General features: G+C 47.4%; 1 protein-coding gene and 1 pseudogene across 1 annotated transcript in view; both read right to left on the reverse strand.

The window, feature by feature from the left end:
* Positions 1-11,487: 11,487 nt before the first annotated feature.
* The window catches only part of RAP1A (RAP1A, member of RAS oncogene family), a 21,623-nt gene continuing 13,017 nt past the window's right edge, over positions 11,488-20,093 (reverse strand). Inside the window, exons 6-7 of the mRNA XM_004699182.3 lie at positions 17,159-17,274; positions 11,488-12,182 (exon numbers count right to left, since the gene is read on the reverse strand). Of these exons, the coding sequence (XP_004699239.1) occupies positions 17,188-17,274 (87 nt within the window). The 3' untranslated portion in view covers positions 11,488-12,182; positions 17,159-17,187. The remainder of the gene's footprint in view (positions 12,183-17,158; positions 17,275-20,093) is intronic.
* On the reverse strand, positions 18,766-20,042 carry LOC105978255 (annotated as a pseudogene).

Here is a 20,093-nt window from a genome sequence, read left to right on the forward strand (position 1 = left end):
GTAAGATCCAAACGGCCAAGCTTTCAGCTAGTGGTTAAGCACAAACCCAGGGACTCAGCCCATACACAGCCCCACTTTCTGGAACACACCGGTCCTGCCCAAGTCCCCCAAACCACAGCGTCAGTCTTAGGGTCTTTCTTCCTCCCTACCCGTCCTGAAAGCTCCTGAGAGCAGCTCTGTGTCGCCAGCCAGGGAGAGAAGCCGCCCAGGCACAGTGAGGGCGAGGCCCTTCCCGGGGCGGCCCCCCTGGACACAGCCTGGGGCCAGTACCAGCACCTCTGCCATCAGCGGGCTCTACATTCATGGCCCCTCAAGGTGAGGGCCCTTTCCAGGAAGAGCTTGGGGTCCCAGCCAGCAAGGACTTGCTCGCTGAGGAGGAGAAGGGAGAGGGGGGACCCGGCAGCACACCTCTCCCCATCACCCACCCCACTGGCCCTGCCCCTCTCCCATGCTGGCTACAGACGCCAGTATGTCGCAATCGTCCTCAGTTGAGGCAAGACAGATGCCGGCCGCTGTCCACCCGGCTGAGGCGCAGGGTGTTGGTTTGCGGGGCAAGCTGTCCTCCCCAGAGTGAAGAATCACATTTCTCCTGCTCAACACATGTCCCTGCCCCCGGCTGCTTTCCCTCCTCACTGCCTCCTGACCAGAGGCTGAAGGGGGCAGCTGCGCGGACATGCTGCCTGACCACCGTGGGCCCAAAGGCAAGGCCAGTTGGTGAGTAGCTCACAGGCCCATCTCTCTGGCTCTCTGTCTTCCTGGGTGTTGGAGGCCCAGCCCTGCTGGCCTCGCCACCCCTCTGCACTCCCTAAGCTACACCCAGAGTTCAAGCAGGGGTGTTTGGTGCCCCTAAGTCTTTGTCCAAGGAGCCCTGGTGGCCTAGTGGTTCCACGTTGGGCTGCTCACCAAAAGGTCAGCAGTTCAAAACCACCAGCCACTCTGGGGGAGAGAAACAAAGCTTTCTACCTCTGCAGAGTTACCATCTCGGAAACCTACAGGGGCAGTTCTACCCTGTCCTATAGGGTCACTGTCTTGGCATTGACTTAGTGGCAGTGAGTTTTTCTTATCCATAGCAGTGGGCCAGGACTGTTTGTGACCTCCACTCCCTGGGGTAGCCCACATCCTGCTTCTGCAGGCCAGGCCTCTGAGCTGCTGCTCAAGGACCACCCACCTCGACCTTGAACAGTCTAGACCTTGTCTCTCCCCTCGCAGCCCAGCCCCTGGAGAGAAGGGCGCCATGGCAGGATTTCTCCAGAAAGCGGAGTAGCTGTCTTGCTTCTAGCCCCTTCTGCTAGCCCTTGGGCAGTCCCCTCGGGCTCCTGGCAACTAACTGCTTTGGCTTCCATCGCCCCTCCTCCACCCTACCCCCCACCTATTAGCCCTCATCCCACCGTCCCCCTCTCGCTGTCCACATTCTGCTCCCTACCTCGGGATCCACAGCCTTCCCTCTGCCAAGGGTCATGGCCACTCCACTCCCAGGCCCGCGCAGCCCGAATGGATCCCAATGTCCACCCTGGAGGTGGTCATCTCAACTGCAGCCTCCCACCCCTCCCTCAGGGCTCCCCACTGCCCTACCTGCTTCCTGACCGGGCTGTCTCTGGGCCCATTGGGCAACATTTGGGAGTTTTAGCATAGTGTTTTTTAACCTCCACCAGGGGTTCCCCACCCCTCCTGGGGACCCCGAGCCTGCTGGATTCTTCTTCCTCCTAGGGTAGCCGACGATGAAGGTGGCAAAGGGCAGGGCGGGCCACGGAGGAAGGAAGTCACTGTGAGTGTTGAGAGCTGCTGTTGCCTGCAGCCCCCCTGCTGGCCCCACTCCAGGGATTGTCTCCCTGCAAGTCAAGGGACTAAGGCGGCAGCGAGGCAGTTCGGCTAGGGCTGTGTGTAGAAGTGGTGGGGACAAATGAAGGGAAGAATACAGGGACGGAGGGAGGAGGGAAGGAGAGAAGGGAGAAACGAAGGGAGGGTTGAGGTTCCTACAAATGGAGAAACACACCAAACCGAAATCCTGCTCCCGGAGCGGAGGGGCCAAGGCCACTGAGATCCTCTTTCCAGACAGACTCCAGACAGCCGGCCTCCCAGTTCCAGCTCACGGCTTCCCACTGCCACTCCTACATCCCAGCTGCCAAGGGAGCCAGCCTGCTGGTTATCACAGCGAGCACCGGGCAGACTGACTTCAGCAGGTGGAGGGTCCCTGATCTGCAGCCAAGCATCTGTTCAGATAAAGTCCATTTATAGACCAGAAAATAAGGCCTCAGGCTTCGCACCAGTCATTTCAAGGGCCCAGAGAATTCTAGAGCCGCTGGCCAGGGGGAGCTGCAGGGCCCTGCCAGGGGGTGTGGGGATCAAATACCTTCTCCAATCAAATGCATCACACACACACACACCCCGCCCCCGGGGACAGTAGGCAGGGCCCACTGCCTGTCCCAGTCCCAGTCCCTGCTTCCCAAACTGGGAGGACCGCATCACCTTAGCCCAGGGGGCTCCTTCGAACCCTACCACCCACCTAACGGGCGAAACACCAGCCCTGCTGTGTCAAGGTTGAAAGAGGCTCCAGAAGGTGCTTCCCTCTCACCCCCAAGGGAGCCCCAGGTGATGAGGTCTTGGTGGGAGGGGCACACCTACCAAGTAGAGGGGTTAAGAACAAAGAGCCCTCTGGGACCCACAGCCCCTCCGGGAAGGGCGGACGGGAAGAGCACGGGAGGATGTGGCGGGACACTCGGACTGGTCACCGGTCCCGTAGGTAGGTCTAGGCGCTCTGCTGAACAGCAGACCTCGGAAAGCAGCAGCAGCGGACGGCGTCTGGCCAGGCAGAGCAAGGAGCTTTCCTCTGCAACTCGGCCGCATTCAAACGTCAAGGGTACACGGAGCTTTCGTCTGGAAGTCGTCAAGACCATGTGCCTGGGAGGACATCTTTCACGGGGCTGGAGCATATGGGAGGCGACGTGGGCCCTAACGACTGGGAGGACCAGGGTGGCCTGTGGCGGGAGCCCTTACGGCACTGGACTTATTATCATGGTCCCCTGGCAAGTTTCCCCACCCCTGCCCTCGGCAAACATCACCTCCCTGAAGGCTGTGCCCCAGTAGTTGGCCTCGCTCGGCCAGCTGGGTTGTCCATACTTGTGCCAAGCTCTGCCACGCAGGGCTCCACTTCATTCTTCCCACATTCCCCACCGTGCAACATGACACGACACAACGGAAATAGGGACCTCCTCTTTCGTTCCTGACAAAAGACTTTCTCGCCGTCTCTGGAGCATCCGTTGTGTCCTGTCTGTCATACGCTACTTTGCTCAGACTGCGGTGGTTCCTGTGTCTCTGTATCCACAGACGCTGCCATCCCGCCCTCCTGCCGTGGTGAGACAACTGCCGCTGCAACGGCCCACCTTTCTGTCTGGGGTCAGCTTCTTCGCCTGCATGTGTGTCAGAGTGGACTCGCGTGCTGCATTTCCCTGTGCAACGGGCCATTCCCACCAGCACATAAACGGGCCTCGTTTCCTTTATCTAAAATGGGTCGTTCGATACCGCCAGTTTCATTCTTCCCAGCTGTCCCCGAACCCAACTCCCGACCTTGTCCCCAACTGAGGACGCCACTCACATAGACCCCTGCAGCACAGCAGTGTTCTCCACACTCGCTCTCATCTCCCAGCCTCATCCGGGAGCACTGCAGGGCAGGGCCCCTGCACCTTGTTTCTGTTACACGCAGCCCTACTGCTCCCGCCTCGTCTTGTATCTTTAATCCTTTTGTAATCAGTGGGACACAGGGCACCCACCAACATGTCCAGCCCCTCTCGGGAAGTGGCTCCCCCAGTTGTGGTACATTACTGCCTGGCGGGGCTCCGGATAACTGAACACTGCGAGAGCGAAGAAATGCACCTCACCCCACCAGTCTGTAGGGCATGTGTGTTTCACATAATTATATCAACATTCGTAAAGCCTAAAATGGTTTACGCCGTTGCTCCCAGGATTCAATGGCTGAAGACCCCGTGGCAGCAACAAAAGGTTCAAAGCAGAAGACAGATTTGGTCATGAGCCAGTTACATATGAAATGGGTATCTCCTGCCAGACCTGCCTCCCTCTGAATGAACGCCACACCCCCCAGCTGCCTTTTCTCTCTTGAATCCATACACTTAGTGTGCTCTCTCACTTGGTACGTTCAAAATTGACCTCCTGACCCACCTCTTCCCAAACCTGCTCCAACACTACCGTGATTACCAGCCCCAAATCGTGGCAGTCACCCAACTCCTCTCGTTGCCACCTGCTACATCCGTCGGTGCATCTTGTTGGCTGGACTTTTACAGCACATCTGGAATGCATGTACTTGTCTCCACTGCTACCACTGTGGTCCAAGCCCCCACTTCTCACTCAATCGACGGTCATCTAACTGCTCTCTGCCTCCATCCCTGCCCCTCTGGAGGCTAGTTTCAACCCAACAGTCAGAGGAGAGCTGTTCAGGTGAGTCAGATCATGTGATACCTTTGCTCAAACCCCTTTATGGGCCCAGGAGAAAAGTGAAAGGAGTCCCCCACCTCCACAAACTCCCCCAACCTGGTTACCAATCCGCCACTTCCTGCCACTAACCAACCCCCTTGCTCAATGGACTCCAGCCGCCCTGATCTCCTTGCTGGTCCTGCCACATGCTGGCGCACTCTCCACTCGGACCTTTTGCCCATTGCCCACTCGGCCTTTCTTCCTCCCAAGCAGTGGCATGGGCTGCGCACTCCCATCATCACTCAGATACCCACTTTGGGACATGAGCCGTTGACTCACATTCCTCTGCCCAGCTCTCCTACCCCTTGACCACGCAGCCCTTCCCAGTACTCCTCATGTAGAATACAGACAGGAGCGTGTGAACACACCACACGGATGACACACCAAACCGAGCCCCTGCAACCCAGTCGATTCTGACTCACAGTGACCCTGTGTAGAGTGCCTGGGATAGATCAGCGCAACTCTCTCCCGAGGAGCGGCTGGTGGGTTTGCACCATGGATCTTGAGGTTAGCAGTCTAACACTTAGCTGACAGTGCCTCCGGGGTGTCCTGTATCTCCCGCTCACACACTGTGTTTTTGCTATCTCCCAGACTGCCACCGAGTCAATGCTGACCCATAGCGACCCCACTGAGGTGTCTGAGATTTAACTGTTTACGGGAGTGAAAAGCCCATTCTTTCTCTGGAGGGAGGAGCTGCTGGTGGTTTGCGAATCGAAGCCCAATGCATCACCCCTATCCCACCAGCCCTCCTCCGGAAGGAGAAGCAGTCTAGGAAACCCACAGGGGCAGTTCTACCCTGTCCTACAGGGTCACTGTGAGCCGGCCTTGGCTCTCGATGGCAGTGAGTGAGTCCAGGAGCCCTGACGCGTGGCAGCGGTGCCAGCAGCAATCAGGCCCTGCTCGACTCTGAATCCCATTTGGTGTAATATTTGCTACAAGATTTTGGACATCTGCTTTGTCTTCAGCGGTTGTGTCGGGAAGGTGAGCATCATAGAATGCCAGTTTAATAGAAGAAAGTATTCTTGCATTGAGGGAGTACTTGAGTGGAGGCCCAATGTCCTTCTGCTCCCTTAATACTAAACCTATGAAAATATGCACATAGATCTATTTCCCCATCCTCATATATAAATATATTTGCATATGTACATGCCTTTATCTAGACCTCTATAAATGCCCTTTGCCTCCCAGCTCTTTCCTCTATTTCCCTTGACTTTCCTTTTTTGAAGACAAAGCAAGTGAATAAGCAAATGTGGTGAAGAAAGCTGATGGTGCCTGGCTATCAAAAGATATAGCATCTGGGGTCTTAAAAGCTTGAAGGTAAACAAGCGGCCATCTAGCTCAGAAGCAACAAAGCCCACATGGAAGAAGCACACCTGCCTGTGTGAGCATGAGGTGTCGGAAGGTATCAGGTATCAGGCATCATCAGAACAAAAAAATCTTACCATAGGGAATGAGGGGGGGAGTGCGGAGTGGAGACCCAAAGCCCATTAGTAGGCCACTGGAGATCCCCTTGCAGAGGGGTCTCAGGGAGGAGATGAGCCAGTCAGGTGCGATGAGCAATGATGAAACATACAACTTTCCTCTAGTTCCTAAATGCTTCCTCCCTGCCCCAACTATCATGATCCGAATTCTACCTTGCAAGTCTGGCTAGACCAGAGCATGTACACTGGTACAGATAGGAACTGGAGACACAGGGAATCCTGGGCAGATGATCCCTTCAGGACCAGTGGTGTGAGTGGCGATACTGGGATCGTAGAGGGAGGGTGGGTTGGAATGGGGGAACCGATTACAAGGATCTACATGTGACCTCCTCCCTGGGGGACAGACAACAGACAAGTGGGTGAAGGGAGATGTTGGACAGGGCAAGATATGACAAAATAATAATTTATAAATTATCAAGGGTTCATGAGGGAGGGGGGAGTAGGGAGGGAGGGGAAAAATGAGGAGCTGATGCCAGGAGCTTAAGTGGAGAGCAAAGGTTTTGAGAATGATGAGGGTAATGAATGTACAAATGTGCTTTACACAATTGATGTATGTATGGATTGTGATAAGAGTTGTATGAGCCCCTCATAAAACGATAAAAAAAAAAGGATTTGGACATCATTAAGCTCTTAAAAGATGCACTGAAAAACAAAAGCTCAAAATCTGAGTCACATCACTGCTTAAACCGGGAAGGTTTATTAAGGCTTTTTCTCAAGAGAAAACAGCCACATTCTCCCTTCTTATAGGAAGCAATTAACAAGAAAATGCAGGGCACACCTTGGGGCCCGAACCACAGGGGGCCTCTTCTTAAACAAGCCCACAGGCCCAGCCTCCTCCACTTCCCTTTCAAGCCCTTCTGAGCGTCTGCAAATAAAATCCATGTTACCTTCTTAGAAAACGGAATGAGGGACCCGGCTCCAAAGAGCCCCCAGCTGTTCTCAACCAGAATATTTAAGCAAGACGGGGCAGTACACAGACAAGCATGCTCAACAAGCCCAAGATGAAATCGCAGTAAGCAAATTCCCCGTCAATGCAATGTCTGTGCTGTTTTCAAGAATAACTCACATTCTTTACATTTTGGAGGATGTAAATGCAACAGGCTGGGCAGTCAGATTGCCTCAAAGCCTGCATTCATGGCCCTCCTTGCAAGATGGGCTCCTCTCAATCCCTGGCCGGGCACCCAAGCCACTTGGCCCTGTTCTATTTGCAGTCAAGAAGGGTTATTGGAACACAAGCAGCACCTCGAATGAGGCACAAGGCTCAACACAAAAGGTCACTTCATAGGCTACTTTCCTCCTCCCAAATTCTCCCCTTCGGCTTCACCCCACACACGATGTCTAAAAAAGCCAAGTCTGTCTCCTTAACCTGCTACCAGGGCTGCCAGCAGAGGAAAACACTGAGCGGGTCCCACAAGTCTCGCGATTCCTCCATCCTAAGGCTGGGTGACCTCAGCCGTAACCACACACACACTTGACCTGGGAGGGTAACTGAAACGGGCAGAAGTCTCCAAGATTCAGGGTGGTTCATTACCAATTACAGATGGAAAAAACAGCTCCCCTGAAAGTCATCTGTGAAGTTCAATAAAGTTGGTGACAAAAATGAAAGATGGAATTTCCTTAAAGGTTAACTCTTCCCAAGTACATTGTAACCTAAAGCAGGATTGTCTCACGGAAGAGTAGAAGGGTGCCACACAGGCATATGCCACGTCTAGCCATTCCAGAGAATGCCCCCTGGGGCCAGCTCTGTAAGCCACCCCGAACGCACTGCTGTCGAATGGTTCCCATTGACAGCACCCGAGTGGGCCAGGAAGAATGGCTGCTCTGGCTCTGCAGGGTTTGAGGCTGTCAATCCTGATGTGAGCTGGCAGCCTCCGGATCCTCCCATGGACTGGTTGGTGGGTTGTTTAAACTTCCATTAGCAGGAAGTTATTCCTGTCCTTCATACATTTTGCGGGTACATCCTCCCAGCCTAGTAAGATGACGAGCTTAGAGGAAACCTCCCGCCTGCCCCTTTGTGAGGCACACCGTGTGGATAGATGGCTTGAATATATAATTTTCACCAGATGGTTGTAGAAGCGTTCACTGGTACTGAAGCTCCACCTGGTGGGGGGTATGAGCGAAGTCAGGTAGATGCATTTACTGTTAAATCTAAAACTCGTTTGGGGGCACGAACATGCCATTCGTGTTTTGTTTTGGTGGAAAGCATTCTTTCATTAGCATTAAGCCTCCTTTAAATTATGTTACGTATATAACTGAAGCTGTCTATAAATCCACAAATACTGATAAGAGTATCAGTTCCTGGATTTTGAGCACATAAGATTCATGGAATATTCTAGAAGGGTTTAATTCTTCAGCTATCACGATACATCTTAATAGGCATCTGCAAAGAAGCAAACGGCCATTGCTGTTTTCCAGGGGCTGAGGGCAGGGGAACTGGGGAGTTATTACATAAGGGGTTTACTAAGTTTTTATTTAGGGTGATGGAAAAAACATTTCAAAATGGTCAGTGGTGATAACTGTATAGGGTGAGTGTAATTCATGGTTAATTCCAGAGAAACAGGAGCCTAAAAGTTCATTGTGATTAGAATGCAAGAGAAATGCACTTACAAATGGTTACAATGAGATATTTTTCTCTCTAATCACAATGAACTTTTAGGCTCTTTCCCTGGAATTAACCATGAGTTCGCACAACCCAAACACAAGTCAAACCCACTGCCTGGACTGCTTCTGATCCTGTAAGGTGAGTGGAAATGTAGTTCCACTCTGAGGGCTGAGGCTGTACACTGTTATGGAGCAGTCAGCAGCCTGTCCTGAAGCTGCTGGTGCGTTACCTGCCAACCTGGTACAACCAACCAGGCCACCAGAGGTCTTGCAAGGGATTCACACAGGGACACTAGAAACACCCTGAACTCACCTCCAAACAGGATACTGTTCCAGCCTCGTCAGTTAACCGTAGCGCCCTTGACATAGGAGGAGCCTGGTTGCATAGTGCATTGCACGACAGGTTGCTAACCACAAGGTTGGCAGTCTGGAACCACCAGTCACTCCACTGGACGATGGTTTTCTATTCCCATAAACAGTCTCAGAAACCCATGTGAGTGAGACTTTTTTGATATAGTAATGCACATCTGATTTCATTTGGTCTTGTGTGCTCAAAAGCGGTATTTTCCTCTGGGCAGTTCTACCTTTAACCCATGTGGATTGTACGAGATGAGATGTAGACATGGCGAAGGGACAAAGGAATTCTGTTCCTACTATCTTTTTTTTAACAGGCTTTAAGAGAGAAAAATGGGTTTAAGCTAAGAGTGAGGGTAGACTGCAGTTTGGAGTTACTCTGGTTTTGGTTTTGGCTGGACTAAATGGCTTTATGAGAGCAAGCCAGCGTTCCAAAGGACTTAGGAGTTGGCATTAGGGCCCTTCTTCTTGCCGAAGGCGGGCACAGCATTGATGAGACGCCGGTTGTCCCGCACTGCTGTTTGGCCCATGCTAGTCTTCTTCTGCTTAGGCATGTGGTAAATGACTACACGATTTAGAAGTTTTACTGGATTATGAGATGCCCAACGCTTTAAGGAATGAAATGTTTACATGGTGAGTTTTAAAGCAGAGTGACTTTAGGGGCCCTAAAAATAAAACATGCTACCTTGCCTGGACACACTGGCCCTAATGTATCACTCATTAAAAATAAAACAAAAGGATTTATTATATTTTGGGTCCCTTGATCCCAGACACAATGGGGTACCAACAACAAAAAAAACACCCAAAATTATGCATTATGAGTTGACATTTTCGTCCATTTGGGAAGTTGACCAATGTCCAGAACAAGGTTTGTCAGTAATTGCTATTTCACCTTTTTTGAAATGAGAAAACCCAAATGTTCAGTTATGTATTTAATTAAAAAAAAAATCTTATCATCTTTCAAAATACTTTCCATTATACTTAATACGCTTGTCAAATCTGCAATTCCACTTTTGGAAACATTTTTCAAACTCATCTGTTTGGATGGCTGAGAGCACATCCCTCGTTTTTTTCTTCACCTCTTCGATGTCTTCAAATGGTTCTTTTCATGTCCCTCTTCATGCGAAGAAACAAAAAGAAGTCTCATGGAGTGAGGTCAGATGAGTGAGGTGTGTGGGGCAAGAGAAGCATGCTGTTTTGTTGCCAAAAACTGGCACACTGAGATGGCTGGCTGAGCAGGTGCATCGGCCCCCCATCTGCCACAAATCAGGGCTTTTTGGTCACTCACAGTGCGTTCAACATTACAACAGTTTCTGTGGCATTTTTCCCAAGCAGGAAACAAACTTTTAGAGCCCCAAGCTATTCTCTTTAATTGGGCATCATAAAAATGAGGTTCAAGCAAAACTGCTTTTACGAAAAAATTCACTGTGACCAGAGAACTTTCCCAGGAGGTGTCACTGGGCGCTCTAACTCAGAGGGAGTTGCTCAATGCACGCCCAGTGGGGAAAACGCGTATTAGCAAAGCTCTGCCCAGTGGAGTTTTACAGTTTTCTTTTTTTGGTAACCCCTGTATGCATAACTGGATCATTCGAAGGGCAGCATTAGGTAAATAGGTTTATTTGAAACTTAGAATACAATTTTCAAATATGTTTCATGGTATTTCCACATTTCCTCAGGAATACAGTAACCAGAGGGCTGACCGCACACCTGGAAACCTCAGTGAAGCAGGAACACACACTTTGTGCCTCTAACCAGCACCTAGCTCCCGGAGCAACGACGACGACGGGCCCCGTGATGCAGGGACTAGGGACAGGGCTTCCCAGGCGGGTTGCTCCATCTATGGCACTCACCCGGCTAAGAAGCTGCCTGCTTCCCCCTTTCTGGAGACTGCAACAGATGGTGCCCCACACCCAAGCCCACCCCTTGCATGGTTTGCGCGCGCATGTGTGTGTGGAACCGGGAAGGAAAAGCACCGCTGTACATTCAGCTAGATTTAAAATCAGTGAAAATCTTCTTCAGATTGTTACTACCCTACTCTGTGTACAGGCTCAGCCAAAGTAATGGGCGGGTATTTCCCTCAAGCCTTTCAACTTCTCACTTTCTCCTTTCAAATCCGCTGCTCTGTTCTAAAGCCAGTGTGAGAATTTTCACCTAACATGTCAATACGGACTCTACAGCCAGCGCATTAACAATGACAAAGGATGACAAGCTGTGGCAGAGGGAAAACAGTGCAAGTTAAACCTTGAAACCACATTAAACGTATCTTTTTGCATATAAAAATCACAGTGGGGTGTTTTTCATTTAACAAGATACAATCTTTCAGATCAAGAGAGTGTGCACCAAACTACTGTGTGAGGAGGGCTGTCCCTCTCAGTGTGGGAGGATGCCAGCACCCAGAGCAGACACCTGAGGTGAGCCCTGAAGGCATCGCAGGTTATTCTGTGGGGGTTAAAGCCCTGTTCTGCAGGCACCAGGCAGGAAGGGGTTCTGCGGCATAGAAAACAATCTGGTCATTACAAAATAACAGCCTGAAATCTATACACAATAACAGAACACACAAACCAAATGAAAATGTACTAAAATTTAATCATTCATAAAAGCTGTAATTTAATCTGACAGTAAAACACAAGAAGCAATATTAGAGTTGGCTTAGTATATTATATATTTTAGCTTTGAAAGCCATAGAAATCAGTTATCCCAGTTTTTTCCTATAAAAGACCCATTTTTCCAAAGCATTATGCACAAACAATTTTAATTAGAATATAATGACAGAATGATATTTCATAATTTTTTTTAAATATAAAATGAAGTCAATGACTCAAAAAAGTTATCTGCTGCAATGAGTTTGAGGGGAATTTCATAATCTATATCATTACAGATATAAAGTATAATGGTTCAACTTTTTAGTGCTTGACAGGGAGGAATCATGATAAAAAGGTCAATATGAAATCATTTGATTATAGTAGCAATATCTAACATTTGAAATGCATCCATGCTCTTTTGTATAATCATATTAGAGTCAAGTATATTTACTTTCACATCTGTTATAACTGCTATTGCAAAGGAGAAATACTATTGTCTTATTTTCCAAGAGATATACACAGAGCAATTTTTTTTCTCTCCAGGGAACTTGTGCAAACCAATATAAGATCTAAATTCTTCACATAATATATAAAACAGGAGAAGCCTCTTCAGATTTGTTTTTTGAAGTCTGGAATGCTGGCACTTTCCAATTAGGCAACAGTTCTTCATTCCTGTAGTCTGGAATAAATGGACACACACATTTAGACACAGCTAATTGCTTAATGTTAGATAATTTTAGAAAACAAAAGATATGCAGTAATAGAAGAAGAAACAATGATTTTGGCTGATCACTGCTAGAACACTAGATTATACAGAAGTTACAGTAGCAGGGCTGTTTAAAATTCTCTCCTCTTAATAATAACAAATAAAATCCCATCATAAGACTGAGTTTACAGGAGGGGAAGTCTTTAATTGATCAAATCTGACAATCTTGAATTTCACTGTGCTTATTATTTCAGAGTTAGTCTGACAGCTCTGTCTGTAAAGAAGAGAGTGATACGTGATATTCCGCTGCTATCACCTTATTTTATTTTTAAAAGTTCCCTTTCTACTGAGTAAACACAAACTGCCTGATTATATTCCATTGGAATGTCTTCATTCATTCATTTTATGATCGTATGAGGGGGCTTCAAAAAGTTTGCCAAAGATTATTTAAAAATTCCATTCTGCCCTTCAACCCAGTGCTCCAAGATGTGAATGCAACATACCGACTGGCATGAAGCAGGGAACCAGTGGAGAGTCTGAGGGGCCGGCCCCAATCCCAACTATGTGGACAGCTGCCCCTCCCCCCAGAAGAATTTACTTCAGAGGACAGCACTGAAGCTATTATCCAGGGAGAGGAACATGTCTGATCAGAGCACACGGGAACAAATAAAGAGGGAGGAAGAGAGTGGAGCACATCCTGGCCTACCAAGCCTGGAGGACGATATCCCTGCTCAGAGCAGTCAATCCAGGGAGGACCACATGACTAGGCCCACTAAGAGACACAACATCCCTCACTGACCCATAGCCCTACAGGGGACAACACTGGAGACACAGCGTGGGAAATGCACCCAATCTGACCCCATCACACCGAGGCAAAACACTAAGGCCATGCAACAGAACAGCAAGGGAGCAAAGAAGTCCTGAGGGAATTCCAAAAATAGACTTTGGGGCCAGGGCGTGGCACCCCATCAGACTCTACCGGAAAACATTCCTAAAGGTCAACTACTTACAGGCTTTTTTTTGTCATTGGTTTGTTGTTATTGTTTTTTTGTTGCTTTGTTTTTCTCTGTCTTATTTTTGCACATATTATTATCTTTGCAGGTCTATCTAGATAAAATAGGCTGGATAAACAATCTGGAGGAGAAAATAATGGGACCGATGGCGAGGGGAACACATGGAAGAAGGGGGTGGGGAAGGAAGTGGTGTTAACAAACCCAGGGACAAGGGAACAATAAGTGATCCAAAATCAGTGGCGAGGGGGGTGTATGAGGCCTGGTAGGGACTAATCAAAGGTAAATGCAACATAACTGAGAGGAATTACTGAAACCCAAATGAAGGCTGAGCATGATAGTGGGACAAGAGGAAAGTAAAAGGAAATAGAGGAAAGAACTAGGAGGCAAAGGGCATTTATAGAGGTCTAAATACAGGTATGTACATATTTCTATATGATGATGGGGAAATAGATCTATGTGCATTATTTGTAGGTTTAGTATTAAGGTACCACATTGACATTGGGCCTCCACTCAAGTAATCCCTCAATGCAAGAACACTTTGTTTTATTAAACTGGCATTCTACGATGCTCACCTTCCCTACATGATCACTGAAGACAAATGTGTGCATAAGCAAATGCAGTGAAGAAAACTGATGGTGTCTGGCTATCAAAAGATATAGCATCTGAGGTCTTAAAAGCTTGAAGATAAACAAGCGGTCATCTAGCTCAGAAGCAAAAGAAGCCCACATAGAAGAAGCACACCACCCTGTGTGATCACAAGGTGTCGAAGGGATCAGGTATCAGGCATCAAAGAACAAAAAATCCTATCACTGTGAATGAGGGGGAGCGTGGAGTGGGGACCCAAAGCCCATCTATAGGCAATTGGACATCCCCTTACAGAAGGGTCACAGGAAGGAGATGAGCCAGTCAGGGTGCAGTGTAGCACCAATGAAACATACAACTTTCCTCTAGTTCTTAAATGCTTCATCCCCACCACTACCATGATCCCAATTCTACTTTACAAATCCGACTAGAACAGAGGATGTACACAGATAGGAACTAAAAACACAGGGAACCCAGGACAGATGATCCTCACAGGACCAGTGGTAAGAGTGGCAATACCAAAAAAAAGAGTGGCAATACCGGTAGGGTGGAGAGAAGGTGGGGTAGAAAGGGGGGACCGATTACAAGGATCTACATATAACCCCCTCCCTGGGGGACAGACAACAGAAAAGCAGATGAAGGGAGACATCAGACAGTGTAAGGCACGACAAAATAATAAAAATTTACAAATGATTAAAGGTTCATGAGGGGAGGAGGGCGGGGAAAAATGAGGAGCTGATACCAAGGACACAAATAGAAAGCAAATGTTTTGAGAATGAGGGCAATAAATGTACAAATGTGCTTGATGGAAAAAAGGATGATGGCCACATATGTACAGATGTGCTTGATACAATGGATGTATGGATTGTTATAAGAGCTGTAAGAGCCCCCAGTAAAATGACTTATTAAAAAAAAATTCTATTCTTTTCCTGAACCTTGTGAGCCCTTCCTATATATTAGGATTACCATTTCTAATTCAGGGAAGAGCTGAAATCCAAGATCAAGGGCTCACTCACTCACTCACAGCCATAGAGTCTATGCCAACTCACAGTGACCCTATAGAACAGGGGATTTTGAGACGGTAACTCGTTCTTTATGGGAGTCGAAAGCCTCGTCTTTCTTTCTCAGAATGGCTTGGTAGTTTCAAACTGCTGTCCGTGAAGTTAGTAGCCCAACAGATAACCCACTACACCACCAGGGCTCCAATGTTCAAGGCCTTTAACCTAATTCTTTTCAGCTGAGAAGACCAACTTATATTCAAGGGCAGACGAATCAAGCTGAACAGAATTTAGGTTAAAGGCAAAAGCCTCCTAAAGAGGGATTTTCCTGTTTTTTTAAAAGGGAGCTATATTAACAAGGTTTCGATACAAGTTTGCGTAAAGGATACAGGCTAGATAAGTTGCCCTCCAGGTCCATGTACTCCTGGGAAATACTGTGCTAGCAAAGGCTATTTAAGTCCACCCTGTAGCTGGCCCTCTGGGAACAGGAACACCACGGCACTTGGGGTCTATCACAATACAACACGCTGCAGAGAATCCCGACAGCTACCTGGGCCATTATGGTGGGTGTTGTCCAACACGCAGAGAGAACCATATACTGTGAGTGGAAGGAGGAGTTGAGGAGTTCAGGCATCCAGGGTGGAAGTTTTATTTCGGATGTAGGTCAGGATGCCGCTCCACTACAGCACAACTCACAGACAGGACAGTGCTTGCTATTAGCTATGTGCTCATCAGTTTTAAAATCACAACAGCCAGGAGGTGGCACCTCTTCCTCCATAAGCCAACAAGGTGTTTTCTAACAACTGGAAACGAAACCAGACAGACACTAAAGCAATGTCATCGATGAACCAGTCAAACCTGAGAGGCTGATCATAGATTTAAGAACCGGAGTCCCCATTTTCCCGACCCCTGCATCTTTAGCTAAACAACACAAACATCCACAGCCTTAACTATACTCCCTTTCAGGGAGTTGATGGCTTAGTTTTCCATCACTAAACGTCCATACCATTATCTGGCTGAAAGCTGCCTCTCTGACATGGACGGCATCCTCATGCCCTTTACCTCTCCCTTCACTTACAAAGGTGTACAGTCCTCAGAGAGGTCTCCACTCACCTCTCTAGAGAAGCACACTTTAGTTAATGTGGTGTTCTGGGAGAAGTGAATCTACTAAATGGGCCTGAGAGACAGACTTACCCAAGTCAGTGCAACAACTCTCAAGTGGGAACCACTGACTTCTAACTGCATGCCAGTTTAGCAATGAGCATAGAAATAGCACCAAATCACATCACAAACCCACTCCATGAAAATACTACTTTATATAAAAAGATAGTATTATTTTATGGCATTGTGCGTAGAGTTGATGAAACACTAGAAACTGTTTTGGAGGAACTTAAACATCAACTAAAGGACAAGTAATTGGTCTCACGGGGCTTGGTTTCCCCACTTGATAGGCTGATTTTATGCTGTCGCCAATGGATTGATTCATTTTAATAAAAACTCAAGTAGTATTTCAAGTCAACTACTACTTGGAAGTCTACAGATGCCACATTTATTGGAAAGAAACACGTACCTGGGAGAAAATGACTACCCAAACCAACCGCTGACAAGGATACCCACCACCCACCAGGTGGTGTGCAAACTGGTACAACCACAGACAAAACGTTTCACAGGATCCAATAAGCTCTCCATGAGCTGACGATTCAGCCATTCTACCTCCAGATAAATATCTAAAAGAGATGCATGAAAGGTGTGCAGAGACAAGGACAAGAATGTGCAGAGCAGAATCCCCACACTCGTCTAGTTCCAAAGGAAAGAATCCAAGTAGCCAACAGTAGCAGACTGTATGAGGGGGCTGCCGAGAGTGCGAAGATGATGGAATCCTCCCACCAACGGTTTGGGAGTCCCTCGGATAGATATTGCCAGCACAGTCCATACCACACAAATGCACTCAAGTGCAACACCGGTCACTTTCAGAAATCTGTCTTGGAGTTAGAGAAGCCAGATATGAATCAATGTTCTTATTTCTGTAACATGAAAAAGCAGGAAAACTAAGGGTGTTCAAACATGAAATGGAGGAGGGAGTACACCTGGGAGGAGTGCCTGTGGCTTGCACAGGTGTGCTCTTTGGGGATAATCGTCCAATGTGCACACAGGCCTTCTTTTCCACAGATGAACCACAGCCGCCCTTCAACGCACGTTCTTTTTGAGGACTGGTCAGTCACTGTGTGCCAGACTCTGGGGACATGATGGTGACCACAACGGGCTGTCACCGAGCTTAGTTTCAGGGCAGAGATCCAACAGGCACAGATCACAGAGGAGGAGGAGGAAGGCAGTGGTGCTGCTTTCAGCACCTTACCTGGCTCAGAGCTGCTGCTTCCTGGGGACCTAGAGCAGCAGGCATGATTTCTTTTTAGGCTTCTTCTTTTCCACTGGTGTTTTTCTATTTATCTGTCTGACCAGGTCATAAAATATCTAAATAAAAACAGAAAACAATTCTTTTTGAAGCAACATTTGAAACCTTGTTTCACAACACAATCATTTCTCTGTTCAGAGTTACTTTGCTCCTAGATCTGTATCTTGCTGCTGTGTTTTAAAGCCCGGCTTCTTCGAAGCCATGGCAGACTTCTGCAGCCAGGTTAAAGCAGAACTTAGCTGTTTATAAAGACGATAGTGAAAAAATTAGAGTAGTGAAATTATACTCGATACAAAATCCTCAGTGGTTTAAAACTAATTATTAGCAGAACAGTTAAAACAACATGAATGTTTAAGTTTACTTAATTCTAAAAAACCTTCAGACTTAATAGAAAACTTGCATGGACAATACAAAGAACAGGTATTCTTCACCCACAGATTAAGCATCCAGTAACATTTTTTGGTCACTTTTACCTTCCCCCATAGCCCCCCTCAACAGAATTATCTGAGAACAGTCTGCATACCACAGGTTCCTTAATAGTTGAGCATATATGTCCTAACAGCCTATTTTCTTGCATAACCACATTACAATTCTTACTAAGATACTTAAGCAATGATCTAATACATTATCTATAGTGTGAAGTCCAATTTTCCCAAATGCCCCAATAATGCCTGATATAGTTCACCCCACCCCCCAGCCCCTTCCAGGTAGAATCCACCCCAAACCACACATCGCATTGTTTTATGTCACTTCAATCTTTTAAAATCTGGAACAGTTGCCTCCATCTATCTTCTATGATTTAGCACTGTCATTTCAGAAAAATTAATGCTAGTGGGTATGTAGAAATTCCCTCTAATTGGCTGTATCTGATGTTCCCTTATCACTTAGTAACAGGTTATATAGGCGTTTGACTGGACAGTCAAGAGAGACAGGGCCCTCTCAGGGCACATGATTTTTGCCTGCCCCTTGGGTGGTACTAATTTAATTAGTTTGAAATTTGTTATCAGACATTCTCAAAGCTCAGTGATGGGTAGTAGCCAGTGGAAAGAGCCTGGGCTTTGAAGTCAGATACTGATACCCAAATGCCAACTCAACAATGACTAATATGGCAAAATGCTTCATTTGAATCTCAGGTACCTCACTGGGTGCATGAAAAATATCAATCCAATACAATCTGTGGATGGGATTTGTAAGGATTACAAATAATATGCATGCAGTGTCTGATATGTTAAAAGTAACACCATAGCTCCCATTCATAGTGAGCCTAAAGAACAGAGGAGAACTGCTCCATTAGGTTCCCAAAGCGGCTCTCTGTCCAGAAGCTGACTCCACATCTGTCTGCCTGGGAGCTTTCATTAGCAGCCTAGTGCTTTTTTGGGGGGCGGGGGGTGGGGCGGAGGCTGCCTATTGTTTATTTCCTTTAAGATCGTAAGACCACCTCCTTGCAATTTCCAGAGAGAAAATACAAAACAAGAAACAGACTTAGTTTCAAATGCATAAGCAGTGTGCTGGAGTATAAAGCGTTACCGATCACATTGTTCAGAAGAATGTCAGCTGACTCCAGGGCACTTCAATATGCCTGAGGAACACACACGATTTCTCTTTTTTCCTCCCAATGGGACGGTCTCAGGCCATTGCTCTTTGACAACTTTTCCATGAAGAAGATATGGAGCCTGGAAATTGTGCTGATAGTTGGAGTAGCCCACCCCCAATCCCATGCCAGAACCAAAGGCTAGTGGCCACATTCTTCTTTAAAAGAAGGTAAGGGAGAAAATAATCCCTAATCCAAAACCAGTACCTATCTTCACAACAGCATCGGCCAAGCACAGGACCCACTTCCTGCCGAGCTCCAAATCTGACATGTTCCCCACCAACAGCTCCAGCAGCCTAGTGCTTTTAACCCCTCACTCTGAACACTCAATAAATGATGGCTGGTGACATTAGCTTTCAGGTTTCCTGGCCTGAGATGCAGAAATCAACTACCATAACCTACTACGAGGGTTAGTAAACTACATCCTGTGGGACAGGCGCAGCCTGTCACATGTGTGCAGCCCAGGAGGTGCTGTAGCATAAGCATGGACTGCCAACTGTATGGTTAGCGGGTCAGACCCCCCAGCCTCTCCAAGGATAAATATGAGGCTGACTGGTCTGCTCCCAGAGGGTCACTATAATTGGACATCAACTTTGTGGCAATGGTGGTGGCTTATGAGCTAAGAGAGCTTTTTACATGTCTAAACTATACTGGTGGTGGAATCAAAAGACCGCTATTCCATAATGTAAAAACGATATAAAATTTCAATTCAAAACACAGTGACCACAAATTAAGTTTGACTGAACACACCCATGTGCTTACACTTCGCCCTGGCTGCTTTCATGCTATGGCGGGAGAGGTAAGTTGTCATGGCAGAACCAAAGGTCTTTTACAGGAACTTGACTTAACCTTGATCTTCTAATTTCAAGTGACAAATAAGATCTGCTAATAAATTCTTTTGGAAGGAAAATGTAAGGTAACTAAGAAAAAAACCCAAACAACAAAACCAAAGTCCTCATTCATAAACTATTTGAATTGATGCTTATGTGACATCGTACATAAGTAGATGCTTGCTTTACGTATAAACAAAGCAGATTGAGCTGAGTTCATTTACTAATGTCCCAGAATATGAACAAGTACCCCAAGAGCTCTTTGTTTGGAGACAGTCTAGAAAGTGCACTGGCTTTAAGGAACAGTGGTGGGACAACTGGTGCAATCTGAATATACAACAGAAGAGAGCTGTGTCCATGTCAATTGACCTGTTTTTGAGACCTGTGTTGTAGTTGTGCAAGAGGCTGCTTTAGCTCTAGGGCAGTGGTTCTCAACCTGTGAGTCATGACCCCTTGG

This window comes from Echinops telfairi, unplaced genomic scaffold, assembly GCF_000313985.2.
Source record: "Echinops telfairi isolate 266 unplaced genomic scaffold, ASM31398v2 ScPeMD7_443;HRSCAF=831, whole genome shotgun sequence".
Lineage (NCBI taxonomy): Eukaryota > Metazoa > Chordata > Mammalia > Afrosoricida > Tenrecidae > Echinops > Echinops telfairi.